Raw genomic sequence first — 13743 nt, 5'->3', positions numbered from 1 at the left:
GCGGCCGGGGCTGTGCCGGGGGAGCCCCGATGGAAGGGAACGGCCGGGGCTGTGCCGGGGGAGCCCCGATGGAACGGAGCGGCCGGGGCTGTGCCCCGATGGAAGGGAACGGCCGGGGCTGTGCCGGAGGAGCCCCGATGGAACGGAGCGGCCGGGGGGCTGTGCCGGGGGGAGCCCCGCAGGTCTCGCTCGCCTCCCGGGGACGCCCGGGCTCGGGGCTAACCAGGGGAAGCCAGACATTGAAATACTAAGTGTATTCGATCACGCATGTTTGTCCCTCGCTATTTCCCCCTGGAATTCTTTAAATACATCTTTAAATGCCCAGAGAATAAAAAATTCTTGTAATATTTCTTCTCTAATATCTGTAACCTTGCGCAAATCCTGTATTCGTGTGACAGAAGAGTTGCAAAAAGTTCTGAGAAGGCTTGTTGCCTTCTTAGCTTTTCAAAGAGGATGAATTTGGTTTCACGAAGGTTTCAGAATTCCATACTTCTTTTTTATTATTATTGTTCTTTGTGCCAGGGTTAGAGAGTTTTCACAGACCTACTGATGATTATTGCTTAGTTCTTGCTTGCAAATCTACAGGTTCCGGCACTTAATAAAATCAGCCACTTGTGTGACTGATTTTAGACAGGCAGCTCTGGGAGCTCCGCACCGCTCTGTCCGTCCCGATGGCAGCGGGACATTTATCCCGAGGCTCCAGAGACGAGAACGGAGCTGGGGAAGGGGCTGGAGCACCAGGAGCGGCTGAGGGAGCTGGGAAATGGGCTCAGCCTGGAGAAAAGGAGGCTCGGGGGGACCTTCTGGCTCTGCACAACTCCCTGACAGGAGGGGGAAGCCTGGAAGAGTCGGGCTCTGCTCCCTGGGAACAGGGACAGGACAGGAGGAAACGGCATCAAGTAGTGCCAGGGGAAAGTTTCGGTTGGATATTAGTAAAAATTTCTTCCCGGAAAGGGCGGTCAGGCGTTGGAAGGGGCTGGCCGGGGTAGTGGTGGAGTCTCCATCCCTGAACGCACGAGGTCTAAGGGAGACTGGACGTGGCACTCAGTGCTCTGGGCTGGGTGATCAGGTGGCGATCGGGCACAGCCTGGCCCCGATGCTCCCGCAGCTCCTCCCCACCCTCAGCGGTGCCGGCGTTCCGTGACTCCGGGGAGGGCGGGATCCGAGGAAGCCACAGCAATGGCGCCCGACCACGCCCGCGTGCGGGGTCGCCGGGAGTTGTAGTCCCGGTCGCGCCCAGGTGCGGCGCCGCGCGGGGGCCGCCGGGAGCCGCGGCCGCCCCGGGGCAGGTGCGGCGCCGCTCCCGCCCGAACTACATGTCCCGGGGTGCCGCGGGGCGCGCGCGGCGCGGGCGCGGCGGCGGCGGGGGCGTAGCGAAGATGGCGGCGGGGGCGCTGCGCCCCGCTCCGGGCTGAGCGCGGCGCGGCCCCGCGCGGCCCTCAGAGCGGCGGCGGCGATGTCCGAGCCGGAGCACCTGGGCGGCAAGCGGGCCGAGTCGGCGCGGCTGCGGCGGGCCGAGCAGCTGCGGCGCTGGAAGGGCTCCCTGACCGAGCAGGAGCCGGTGGCGGCGGGGGGCGGCCGTGGCCGGCACCGCGGCGCGGGGGGGTCCCGCGTCCGCTTCGAGGAGGGCGCCGTGTTCCTGGCCGCCTGCTCCAGCGGCGACACCGAGGAGGTGAAGAGGCTGCTGGGCCGCGGCGCCCGCATCAACACCACCAATGTGGACGGGCTGACAGCCCTGCACCAGGTACCGGGGCCGGGGAGGCGGCCCGGCTGTGTGTGCGCTCGGTCAGCACCGGGCCGGGGGCGCAGCGGTACCTGCAGCCCCGGCCGGGGGTGTCGGTAAACAAAGGGCTCGGTACGCCTTGGTCCGAGCGCCGTGCGGCGCGTTCAGCCTGTGTCAGAGAACAGACCGAGGTGCTTCCAGTCGGGCTGTGGGATGTACCAACTTTTCACAGGGTTATTAAGTAGCTTAATTAGCGAAATAAAGCGGGGACTGGCAGGGTTGCGGGCCTGACCAGGCAGCCAATTTATTAATTTTTTGGAAACTTAGGATGTCATGGGGGTCTCCTGAAATGCTGGGAAAATTTTCCAGTAGGAGTGCGAATTTTGCAAGATCAGGGGTGTCTGGCCAATTCCTGTGTTGTGTTTTACCAGAGTTTCTTTGAAACTCCCCAAACTGTTCCTTGGCAGGGAGCAGAGAGTGGCCGCATGGCCGATAAGCGACACAGATTCTATTAATACTCATCCAAATGTGAAGATGATACAAAGTGGTTGCAGGAATTGGCTGCAGAGTGGTAAAGCCTTGACTGTCAAGAAACACGTGCTGTGTTCCATCCGTAGCTTTGGCTGCTCTTGTATAAATGAGCAGGAATGCAAGGGAACATGCAAAATTGCCTCCACAGAATATTGGGAAACCTGTTGCTATCCAAGACTGATTGACGATTTAGCAAGGTGTGTGAAATCAGTGTCCCAGATTGTTGCATCTGGTCAGCGAAATGAATCTGATTTGGATCCAGGCCAGCTTCATGAAGAAAATTTTCTTAGCTCAAGATAGTGTAGATTAAGCATGTAGTGTAACAGCAGTGGGGAAAAAAGCACAGTCCAGGAATAACATCTGGAACTAATGTGTTTGTAAAGAATAATGTGTTAACAGCACAAATAGCAGGATAGTTCTTGAGTTAATCAGGATTTCTTTTTTGCTGGGCTGATGTTATGGAAGCATTTTGGACTTGTACAAGGTGGTTCAGGGGCTTGCTGGCTCCCGGCTGTCAGGGAGCAAGGGGCAGGGAGATGTATTCATTTTGGTTTAGGCTTCCAAAAATAAGTAGTGAAGTAAAGAGCACGGAAGCTTACAGACTGTCAGGTTGAATAAGACTTCAGCTGGCAAAGCAGTGACCTTTGTAATGGATGGGCCTTTTTCTTGGTTATTTGTGGAGTTTGGTGTAGCAATAGCAAATAAATTGCATTGGTAGCCTCCAGTATAGCACATGTACATTTATTATCAGGTAAATAAGTAGTCCTGTGGACACTGGGAAGAACCAGCCACTGAAAAGCAGATTGTTCACAGCATTTTGACAGCCAAGAAGGCTGAATTTAAGGTGGATACATGGTAGAGTTGGGATGACTTCATGAGGAGTTTCCAGCCAGGATGGATTGTGATCCCCTCCGAAGGGCCTGGCTCTCCTGCTGCTGTGGGTACTGTGAGGTGTCTGGTGAAGTGCTGGATCTGATGGCAGGCAGTGAGCTCAGCAAGGTCACACTCCTGGAGACTGTGGCAGGCCATGTATTGACAGGCAGGCTGCAAATTGAATTCTGTATACGTAAAGGATACAGAATTGTATCCTATGTGCCTTCGGAGCACAGTATCAGGTGACACTGACCAGTAACACCTAGGGCTTGATACTTGGAAGAGCTTGGATGAGTGAGTGGTGGAGCAGATGCTGGCAGTACCAGCCAGCTGCTTACGTGAAGTGTTTCTTCACAAACTTGACAGAAAGGGAGGCTCACCTTACTGTGATTGGAATAAAAACTTTGTTCCAGCGTCCCATGCATGTAATAACAGTTTTGCTGAGGAGTGACAAGATGTTCTTGAACACCCAAATGGAACAAACACTGTTTTGTTAAAGGTTTTGCTGTGCATGTGTATCCTCAGTCTGTAAATCTCTATCAGATGAAAATGGTTTTTAGAATGGTCGGGGAGGTTGTTGTGAGTTCCTTTCTCTGAACCTCTCCAACACAGATTTGTTTTCATGTTGCTTGGAGAATAGTGCTGCCTATGGTAAAGCATCAGCCAAGGCCAGTTAGGCTGGGGGTCCCCAGAGCACTGGTTGACAGCTGAAATGATGTAGTGCATGTAAGGATATTTAAATAACTTCTCTTAGTATTAGAAACACAATGTTACATTACAGGGCAGATAGTAGTGACAGTCTGCCCTTGTTTAATACCTGTGCAACCAAATGGTCACTCAATGCAGAAGGAAATCCTACACATTGAAAGGAGCTGTCTTTGTTGACAGAAAGATCAGGTAAAATATTTTTCTTTGGTTAAAGAGTTTAGTACATGAGACCTGCTCTGGATGAGCATCAGGTCTTTTTAGGAAATGGAAGGGTTAACCAAGTCAATTGACTTAATTTGTCAGACTCGGCAGCTGCTCCCACAAAACCTAAGACCAATCTTACAAATCAGGTTAGTTTGTTTGAAGTGCAGGGTGGCCCCAAATATTGTGTGTGTTCACAAAGGTAAAATTACACTTGCTCTGGTATCTGGGCCACTGTGGCTAAGACCCATTGTGTACTTGCTGTGTGAGAAGCTGGCTTGGCTATTTATAGCCACAAAGCTGTATTTTGAAAATAACCTTTTAAATTACAAGTGATGTTTCTGAGCCTGCAGCCTATGTCACTGCCCTCTTTGGAAGCATCAGGTGCCACACAGACCTGCACCACAGACCGTGTCTGGAACCTGCAGGGTGGCTTCAGCTGTAGTTTGTCTACCTCAGTGCCTGCAGAATGTTGCTGGAGGAGCATCAGTCCTGTATTTTCAATAATTAACTTAATTATATTCACTGAATTATTTTTGACAATGGTTTTGTGTCTAATGCAAAATGGAAAGGGAGATATTAGTTAAATGTGAGTGAACATTTAGAAATCATCAAGAAAACTGCTACCAGTTGGTGAAATGAGCTATTGGTGGCAGTTGAACTTCTCTGGTGTTTGCAGGTGGTGGGAAATGGGTATGAACTGCTCCTCTGTCTCCTGGGTGACAGATAAAACCAAAGAGTAAACTCGTATGAAAATTGAGTCTTAAGGGAAAAATATTCTGCTGCTTCTAGCTGGTGAAGCATCTCCCAGTGTAATAATAGCAATGCTTGTTTGTCTTCAAGGACTGGTTCACAAAGGTTGACAGCAAAGATTGTTTATCCTCTGTCTGCCCTTTGATGATTTACTCTCTGTTTCCCTTTGGCCTGTTCCAAGGAGAAGTGAGTTGCTCATGAAATAACTTCTGTGTCATTTACAGTACTCTGCAGTACTTTGGTGCTTGCTGTTGACTTTGTTTTCAGGTGCTGGGTGCCTGTGATAATTCAGGAGCTGCTTCCTGAATAGTCAGGTACTTTGTGCAGTAGCTCTGGGTTAGGTGGAGGCTGTTTGTTGTTCTCAGTTTGTTATTCCTCCTTCTGAGCCAGAGCTGTAAAACTGCAGGCATGTCTGGTTGCTCCTCAGAGCTTTATAAGGTGGCATCTGTGTCAAAAGGTTTGGACAATTTGCAGTTGCTGCTCAGCAAGTTTGTAATTTCCTCATACAGGTTGTGTGCAGCTGTAACAAAGCAGGAAGCAGCAGAATTTTTGGACAGTCCAGAAACCAGACAGAAATGTTAGAGAGCACTCTGCCCATCACAGCAGTCTGGAGATGTTGGAAGAGTCACTGAGGTGCAAACACTGAGACAAAATCTGGGGACTGAGGGGGGAAGGAGGAAAGGATTCCCCCACTACCTCCATGTTCAGGACTAAACCATGTCCCTAGGTGCCACAGCTGTACACTTTCTGAACACTTTCAGGGATGCTGACTCCATCATGTTGCTGGGCAACCTTTGCCAGGGCCTGACCACCCTTTTGGCAAGGACTTTTCCATAAGATTCAACCTAAACCTCCCCTGGTACAGCTTGAGGCTCTTCTCTCTCATCCTGTCCCTGTTCCCTGGGTGCAGGTCCCACCCCCCAGGCTGCCCCCTCCTGTCAGGAGTTGTGCAGAGCCAGAAGGGCCCCCCTGAGCCTCCTCTTCTCCAGGCTGAGCCCCTTTCCCAGCTCCCTCAGCCACTCCTGGTGCTCCAGCCCCTTCCCCAGCTTCCTTCCCTTCTCTGGACACAATTTCTTAATCACCAAAAAGTAGCAGCCAGTCTGTGCCTTGAAAGGTGAGGAGATAACACAACTTCCAGTGGCATGATAACTCTGGAATGAATGTTCAGGTGCCCCCATCACACCTGTGTTTTACGGTAGTTCAGCTTCTGATCTTTAAGTTGGTGATGATAGCATCATAAATCAGGCTGCATTTTTTAAGATTGGGTGGCTGCATTGCCTAAAAATACATTCATTCCTGGAATAGAAGGTTATCTAGGGAGAGTCATACCTTTCCCACTGTGCTGTGCAGAGTTCCTTTCTGAAGGTGTTCTTCTGCCAGGAAAAATAAAAGTTGCAATCTTCTTGTGCTGCATGTAACGCTGCTTGTCAAAGTGAAATATGGCACTGTCAAAAATAGGGTTTATCACTAGGGTGAGTGGAATGGGGCTTTTGGGTTTCAGTTATAAATGGGAATTTAGTAGCATGTACCATCCCACAGGGCTCAGAATAAAGTGAGATAGCTTCGAAAATGTCTACAAAACACAAGGAATTTATGAGACAAAATAGTTAAAATCTGAAGTGCTGTTTTATCAGCCTCATTCTTTTATTTTCTTCCTTTTGGCTTACTCAGTCCCTGTTTTGCCTTGATATTTTCATCAAGGGTTCAATTGTCTTTCCCTTGCATCTCTATTTCCAAGCAATCTCCTGAGTGGGCAGAATTAACTGTAGACTACACAAGCTAACCTTGAGCTGCAGTTAGAGCCTGGGAGAGCTGCTGCTCCTGGCCTTCCCCTGGTTTGGTTTGGGGCACTTTCAGCTGCTTGGTTTGGCTTCTGGAAACTGAAGACAACCACATCATTTACTCAGTACTGGGTGCCTGGGAGGAAACTGCATTTTAGTAAGTAAATGGGTATTTGAGAGGGGAAATGTGCATCTTCATTGCTTCCTTCCTCGGCCTTTGTTTATCCTACCCAGGGATTCCATGTGTCAGGCTCCACTACTCCCCATAAACACTGAGCAAGGGAGCTGGTGGGATTTGCAGCAACAACTTTCATGGCAGCAGCTGGAAGTGCTGACCCTGGTCCCTTAGTGCTGCCTGTGGAAAAGTTCTCATCTCCACCAGAGCTGCTGGGCAGTCTGGAGTTCTGGCCTCACATGGAAAGCTCATTTGGAAAGCAAAGGTATTTTAGGGAAAGCTTGTTGTGCCTAATGTGTGCTGAAAGCTTTCTGACTCGTGCAAATGAAATTCTTGAGCCTGCATCAGAGATGGAGACAAGTTTTCCATGCTGCATACTTGTCTGAATCAACATGGCTTGATAAGATTGAAAGCCAGCTCAGCAGAAATGCAGGAATTAGCAATGAATGCAGTGCCTGGACAGTCCCTGCTCCAGCAGCACAGGGTACTGCAGCTCCTGCTGCCATGGCTGGAAATGTTCAGTGTTTGTGCTCAAACATTCAGCACATTTATGTGCAGAACTCTCAGCTGTAACCTAGATGAAGCTCCCATCATCCTGGCATTATTTTTTGCAATTTATAATGTCTTTTGCTTATTTTAACAGAGAGTGTTTAGGCTGGGATCTGTTTCTATTTCAAACAGTTTTAGAGATTTAGAATTCAGACTTGGTACTGTGGGGCTTGTGAGACATCACAAGTGCTGTGCTTTGTAATATACTGAGATAATAACTGACTAATATTAAAATATAGGACTTCTGAATTGGTATGCTGGCTCCCAGTTGAGGATTATTATATACCATAAGTATAAAAGGCCTGTCAGACTGTGCATATTAGAGCAATCAGTTTTAAGAAGGCTGGGAGAGAGGAATGTTTTGTAAGTGGTTGTATAAATTGATATTTATTCTTTCTAACTTTTGAATACAAATGAGGGCAGGTGGAGCATTAAATATTCTGAAACATGTTTTTTTTAAAGATTGTGTTTGTGCAGAGGGCTGGGGTAAAGAATGAAAGAGAAACCCAGAGCCTTTCAGGGGAATGGCAGCCCCTGCTATGCAGTGCCAGGATCCCCAGCTGAGTGAACCTTTTGACCTAGTGATGATGGTATGGCCCCAGCACGGTGAGGGTGACCAGTATAAATCCTGGGATCTGAGTCTGCAGTTTATTTTCAGCTGTCCTTCTGAAGGGAGGTGCCACAGCTGTCTCTGCAATCTCCTTTCTTGGGCTGCAGCAAACTGATCTGCACAGGGAGGAAAGGTGCAGCTTGCCTGAGGAGCTGGGCCATGGGCCTTGGCAGGAAAACTTCACTTGCTAAAAATTTGAGACCAGGTTGGGCAGGACTTTGAGCAGCCTGGCCTAGTGGAAGATGTTCCTGTCCACGGCAGGGTGTTCAGTGAGATGCACTTTAAGGTCACTTCAGCCCACACCAGTTTGTGATTCTATGAAGGAACGATTTAGTGGGGATTTAGGTGCCTATTTGCATGGGGCTCACTTCAGCATGAATGGACTTAAGAACAAGCTCATGGTGATTATAGTCTGTGCAGGCCTGTGCAGAGATGCTTCAAGCTGCTGTGAACTTCAAATGGAAGCAGTGGAAGCCAGAGCATGGCTGTGAGATGAAGCTCCAACCTGCACAGCTTCAGGGAGCCAAATTTTATTTCCTTCCTCCACTCTTGAGATGTTCCCCCTCTCACTGTAGTGAAACATGACCTTTCTTAAATACCTAAGTCTTCAAATGTTTTTCAGAAGAAATTTGCTTTTCTGCATTTCCAGGCTAATGAGCACAATACACACATTGCCAACAGCCAGATCCCGGGAGTCAGGCTTCTCTTTTCACATCAAGCTGACAATCAAGGACGTCACAATTCCTGATTGAGACACCTATGCAATTTTTCATGTCAGTTTTCATTCATAATAATTATAACATGCAGTGCTTACAGGTGATCAGTATTTTAGAAAATACATCTGTGTGTTCTCTTGTTAGATATTTTCCTTGTTAAACAAATTTTGGAAAAATCTGTCTCCTTCCAGCTTTAAACTCCAAGTTTAAATATAGTCTTTGCTGCTCTGAAAACAACCAAAATAACTGAAAATTCACTCTTTAAGAGTAAATGGTATGATTTATTTGTCTTTAATGCTGATTAGTTTGGGATTTTTGTAGCTTGTTTCCTGTGGCTGGACAAAATAGAACACTCTTAACTTCTAGGAGTTTCACTGGAAATGTTTCTATAATACAATAAGCTGACCTTGCAGAGGGACACAAGCAGCTTCAGCGTTGCTTTTCCAGCATTCAGCCTTGCTCATAAATCTTTGTGAGATGTACAGAATGCAGAGTGACCACCTGCCATTAGCTTTTTATGTGTCACTGCCTTTTCAGGGTAAAACTAAACCTGGTCCCTGTCTGATCCCCTGAGCCAGAGCATTGATTTGCCACAGTGATTGCTCACCATCCATTTCTGGAATCTCTCTGAAGCCACCTCCTATTTATAATTTGTCATTCCCTGCTGTACCAGTTAATGCAATTTTGTATCAAAGACTGACGGGTTTTACATCTGAAAGGTGGGATAGCAGCAAGTCCTGGTCCAGGCTTGTCTAAACACAAGTGCTGGCTTAGTGAGGGGACTCTAGCAGTGGTTTAGGGAAGTGAGGTGACTGTGTGTGGGCTTTGCCCATACCTAGCTTATGCTGTTTAGTTTGGACCTGTAAATAGAGTAGCATCACCCAGAGGAATGTAAACCAGCATGAAGCTGGTAGGGCCTGCACAGGGAGCTGCTCCCAGTTCACCACATGGGCTTTGTGCTTGAATTGAAGCATCCAGAAGTGCTGCTGATTTCATTCTGAAGTCAAAGTATGAAGCATCTTCATCTTCCAGGATTTCAATTCATATGGATTGTCATCCTTACCCAAGCTATTAATTATGAATTATCTTGAGTGACAATTATAAAAAGCAGGAACTTTAATTTAAAAGTGACTTTTCACACAGGCAGATAGCAATAAGACAAGGGGGAACAGTTTTAAGCTAAAAGGGAAGAGGTTTAGATTGGATATTGGTAAAAAAGTGTTCCCTGTGAAGGTGGGGGGGCCTTAGCACAGGTTGCCCAAAGAAGCTGTGGTTGCCCCACTCCTGGCAGTGTCCATGGCCAGGCTGGACAGGGCTTGGAGCCACCTGGTCTAATGGAAAGTGTCCCTGCCCATGGCAGGGAATGGAACTGGATGAACTTTAAGTTCCTTTCAAACCCAAACAGCCTGGATTCTGTGATCTCTGACAATTTGGTACTTTATGTGAGACATGTAAATAGGAATTTCCCCCATAGAAGATTGGTGGGACAGGGGAGCTCTAACCTAGCTGGCTGTGAGTGCTGTGGCTTGTTTTAATTGTTTTGGTATGCCCAAATATATATGTGTATATATATATTTATATCATTGCTCTGAGACCCTGCCTGTTCCAACAGAAATAATCAGTATATTTACCTTAAATACTGTTGTGGTACTGGAGGATGAAATGTTCTAAATTTTTATTTAACAAGCCATTTTTCTACCCCATTTGCTCTGTGGTTTCTGTAAGTGAGATGACACACTCAGCATAGACAGCTTTGGTGTTTTTGTGGATAGCACCTAAATCTGAGCAACTGGTTACATTAACAGAGCAAACACATGTCCAGGAAGAGGTGCACATCCTGAGCCTGGGTAGGAGTCTGACTGCACCTGTGACACACTTCACACTTGCCAGCTGTGGGATTGAATTTTTTTTCAAGTGCTGGGAACATGCCAGTGGTAGTTTCTGCAGTAGTGAACCCTAGGCCCTTACTTGAGCCTTTTAATGAATATCACAAGTGATGTTGGTATGACTGACATGTTGTTTTAATGTAATCATTTGTGTTACCAAAAAATATTCCACTGGCCAAGATGCTTTCAAAGCAACTTGATGGCAGTGAAATGCTACATTCTAGCCTATTACCAGATCATCTTCCATTTTTTAATGTGAGATGTGGGTTTTAAGAGTCTGCAGCGAATATTTCAAGCAGAATTATGATTTCTGGGCTGAAATAGCTCTCTAGAACAGAGGTAGAAAGAGCTGCTGACTTGCTGGGTTAAACCTTCAAAGCTGGTTCCATCACTTGATGCTGGCTTTCAGTTCTTCCCTGGCTTCACGCTCCTTCCCTGTGTTCTCAGGAAGCTGACTGATCTGCTCCATGCTTCAGCCAGCTTGACTCAGTGTGGGCTGATGTTCTCATCACACACTTTTAGGGGATTCTGTCTACCCTGCAAGGCTTCGAAAGGGAGAAGTTGTGTTCAAAGAGACTCTTTGAAAGGCTTTTGAGAGGCAGAAAGTCACTGTTGAGTTGCAGAGTCTTCCAGACAGTTGTATGGATTATCTGTAGGAGCAGTTTATTGTGTCTGTCTGGCCTCTGTCCCCTTGTTCTCCCTGAGAGCTTGGCAGGTTGTTTGCTGCAGAGCTGCTTTACAGCCAGCTGCCCCAGGGTGTGCTGGTGCAAGAGCTGATTCTGTCCTGGGGCAGGACACTGTGTGCCTCTGTTCATAAACCCTCCATCAGCCCCTTTCTCCAGTCTGTGTAGATCCCTCTGAGAAGGATCTCCTGCCCCAGCCATGCCAGCAGTTTGATACCTGCAGACTTGGTGAGAGCACTCTCTGTCCCATAATTGGTGTTAATTGAGTTTGTTAATGAAGACATGGATTTGTATTGATCCCATATCAGCCCTGAGGGATGCTGCTGGTAATCAGCTGCTGGCTGGACTTTGTACAGCTTTTGAGCCTGATATTTTCACCAGTGTCAGTCATCTGCTTCTGCAGTCCAGCTCCTGCCTGTTGAAGACACTGGCAGAGATGGTGTCAAAGGTGTACCACACTTGCTCTCCTGTCTTCCACACAGGCAGCTTGGAGGGCAATCAAGTTAGGCAGGGTTTGCCACTGGTAACTCCATGCTGGCTGTCCCACCTCCTGCTGGAAATGGCTGTCAGGAAGATTTATTACACAGCCTCTCCAGGGGCTACAGTGAGACTGACATGTCTGATGTTCCCTGGATCCTTCTAACATGGTGGGGTGGTGTTTGCATGTCATCAGCCTCCCTTTGTCACCATGACATTTGAAAGTTGACAGTGATTTTCAGTGACATCAACCAGCTCCCTCTTAAGCCATGTCTGCATCCCACCTGGTCTCAAAAGTGGTCCATGGTCATTGCTTCCCCCTCCCTGGGTCTGGGCTCTGGTGCTGCACAGTGGGGCTAACAGGACAAGTCTGTGCTTCCTGGGACCTGTACTTTGTCTGTTCCCTGGAGCACGTGTCCATCTTGCTGGGCCAGGGCTGTCATCAGGAACGCTGCTGGAGTTGTGGGCCTGCAGGAAGCTGCAGCCATACTTGCCTCTGACTCTTTGCAGTGACTGTAAGACATTCCTAGGAACACAGAACTAGGGAATGGTTTGGGTTGGAGCAGCCCTTAAAGATTGTCTTGTTCCAGCCTTGGCAGGGACATTTTCCACTGAACCAGGTTGTTCAAAGCCCTGTCCAACCTGGCCTTGGACACTTGCAGGGTTGGGATACTCCTGTGAGCACAAACGAACCATTTGTAGGGCATTTTCCTGATTTTCCCCTCCACCAGCCCTGCCCTGCCTCTCCCTACCCCGCCTCTACAAAATGTAAGTTTCGTGGTGAAGTCCCTGCCTGGAGGGAAACAGGAGATGTTCTTTCCACTTGACTTGTCTCCTGTTCTCCAGCATTCAGTCCTGCAGGAACAGCCAGTGAGCAGTAGCTGTTGTGTCATACCTGTGGTGCCTTCCCTACTTTTTGGTGCAAACTTGGACAGCACTTCACCATAAGTTCCACATGGCTTGTGTGTCAGCAGCACTTCAGTTCTAAGGCACATTGTGACCTCTGTTCTTCAGGAGCAGATACACAGTCAGCAGTGCTGCTATGTCCTGTCTCCCAGGAGAGATGATGACTGTAGATTTCTGCTTTCTGCTACCACTTTGGTTTCTTCCCCAACCTGCAGCACAGACATCATAGGCTCCTAAGGTTGGATGTATTCTCTTATAGAACTTGGCTGTCTTAATTTTATTAATGGGCTTAGCAATTCCTTCCAGTTGCTGAGGAATGCTTCTCGCTGCTGCAGTGTGCTGACACTGTAGGAAATGATATAAAGCTGAACAGACATTTTTGGTTCCTGAGCCCACTTTAGTGGAGCCCTTTCTACTTCCAGCCCAGCTACCAATTTAATCACTACTGCATTTCAGATATTAAGTGTTGCTCAGTGCTCTCTGAATACGGGAAGGGAGTGCAGGAGGCACCAGGTAGGGGCTGGGCTCTGGGGAGGATGCACAGCCTGTGAGTGATAGCTGCTCAAGACTGAACAGCCATAAGTCAGCAGGCTCAGCTTGGTCCTTGCAAAAAGGAATGTCCCAGTCCCACTTGCTTAACCTCAGCACTCCATGAGCCTGTCACAAGTCAGTCCCAGGTGCCCTGCTGACGCATGTGCGGCCCTGGGGAGCTGGGTTTGAGTAGCTTTGAGTGCTAAAGCTTTGTGCAGGCAAAGCCTTGCTTCTGCCAGCAGGTGAGGAAGCTGGGCTGGTGAGTGGGAGTCAGTGGCACCTGTGGTTTGGAGACCAGCAAGCAGGGCAGTGAGGGGAGAGCAGGGCTTGGCAGCTGCAGTCCCTCTCTTGGAGCAAGTGGAATAGCCTCTGGCTAGGAGGGGAAGGAACCAGTGAGGATAACAGCCCTGTTTGACAGCTTGTGGCTCTGTGTTCCTTTGCACAGTCCTGGGTGGGAGTGTTTGTTTGCTCTTCCTGGGCAGTTCCACCATGTGTTGGCTGCTCTGCATCCCCAGGTGCTACTCCAGGGCTGCCCAGATGCTTTCTGGACCAAAGTGCTGCTCTGGGGCTTCAAACTTCCCTGGAGCTGTTGAGCTTGTGCCAGGCCCTTTTTCACTTGCCTACCAACTGCCATTTGTTT

At 48.5% G+C, this 13743-nt stretch overlaps 1 protein-coding gene across 4 annotated transcripts in view; it reads left to right on the top strand.

Moving 5' to 3' along the window:
• Positions 1 to 1456: 1456 nt before the first annotated feature.
• Positions 1457 to 13743, top strand: part of PPP1R12B (protein phosphatase 1 regulatory subunit 12B) — a 134801-nt gene continuing 122514 nt past the window's right edge. For all 4 annotated transcript variants that reach the window (XM_066565104.1, XM_066565103.1, XM_066565102.1 and 1 more), the window contains exon 1: positions 1457 to 1744. In XM_066565104.1, the coding sequence (XP_066421201.1) occupies positions 1457 to 1744 (288 nt within the window). The remainder of the gene's footprint in view (positions 1745 to 13743) is intronic.

Source organism: Molothrus aeneus, chromosome 24, assembly GCF_037042795.1.
Source record: "Molothrus aeneus isolate 106 chromosome 24, BPBGC_Maene_1.0, whole genome shotgun sequence".
Lineage (NCBI taxonomy): Eukaryota > Metazoa > Chordata > Aves > Passeriformes > Icteridae > Molothrus > Molothrus aeneus.
The sequence above is the reverse complement of the archived record's forward strand: the minus strand, read 5'-3'. Positions and strand labels throughout refer to the sequence as shown.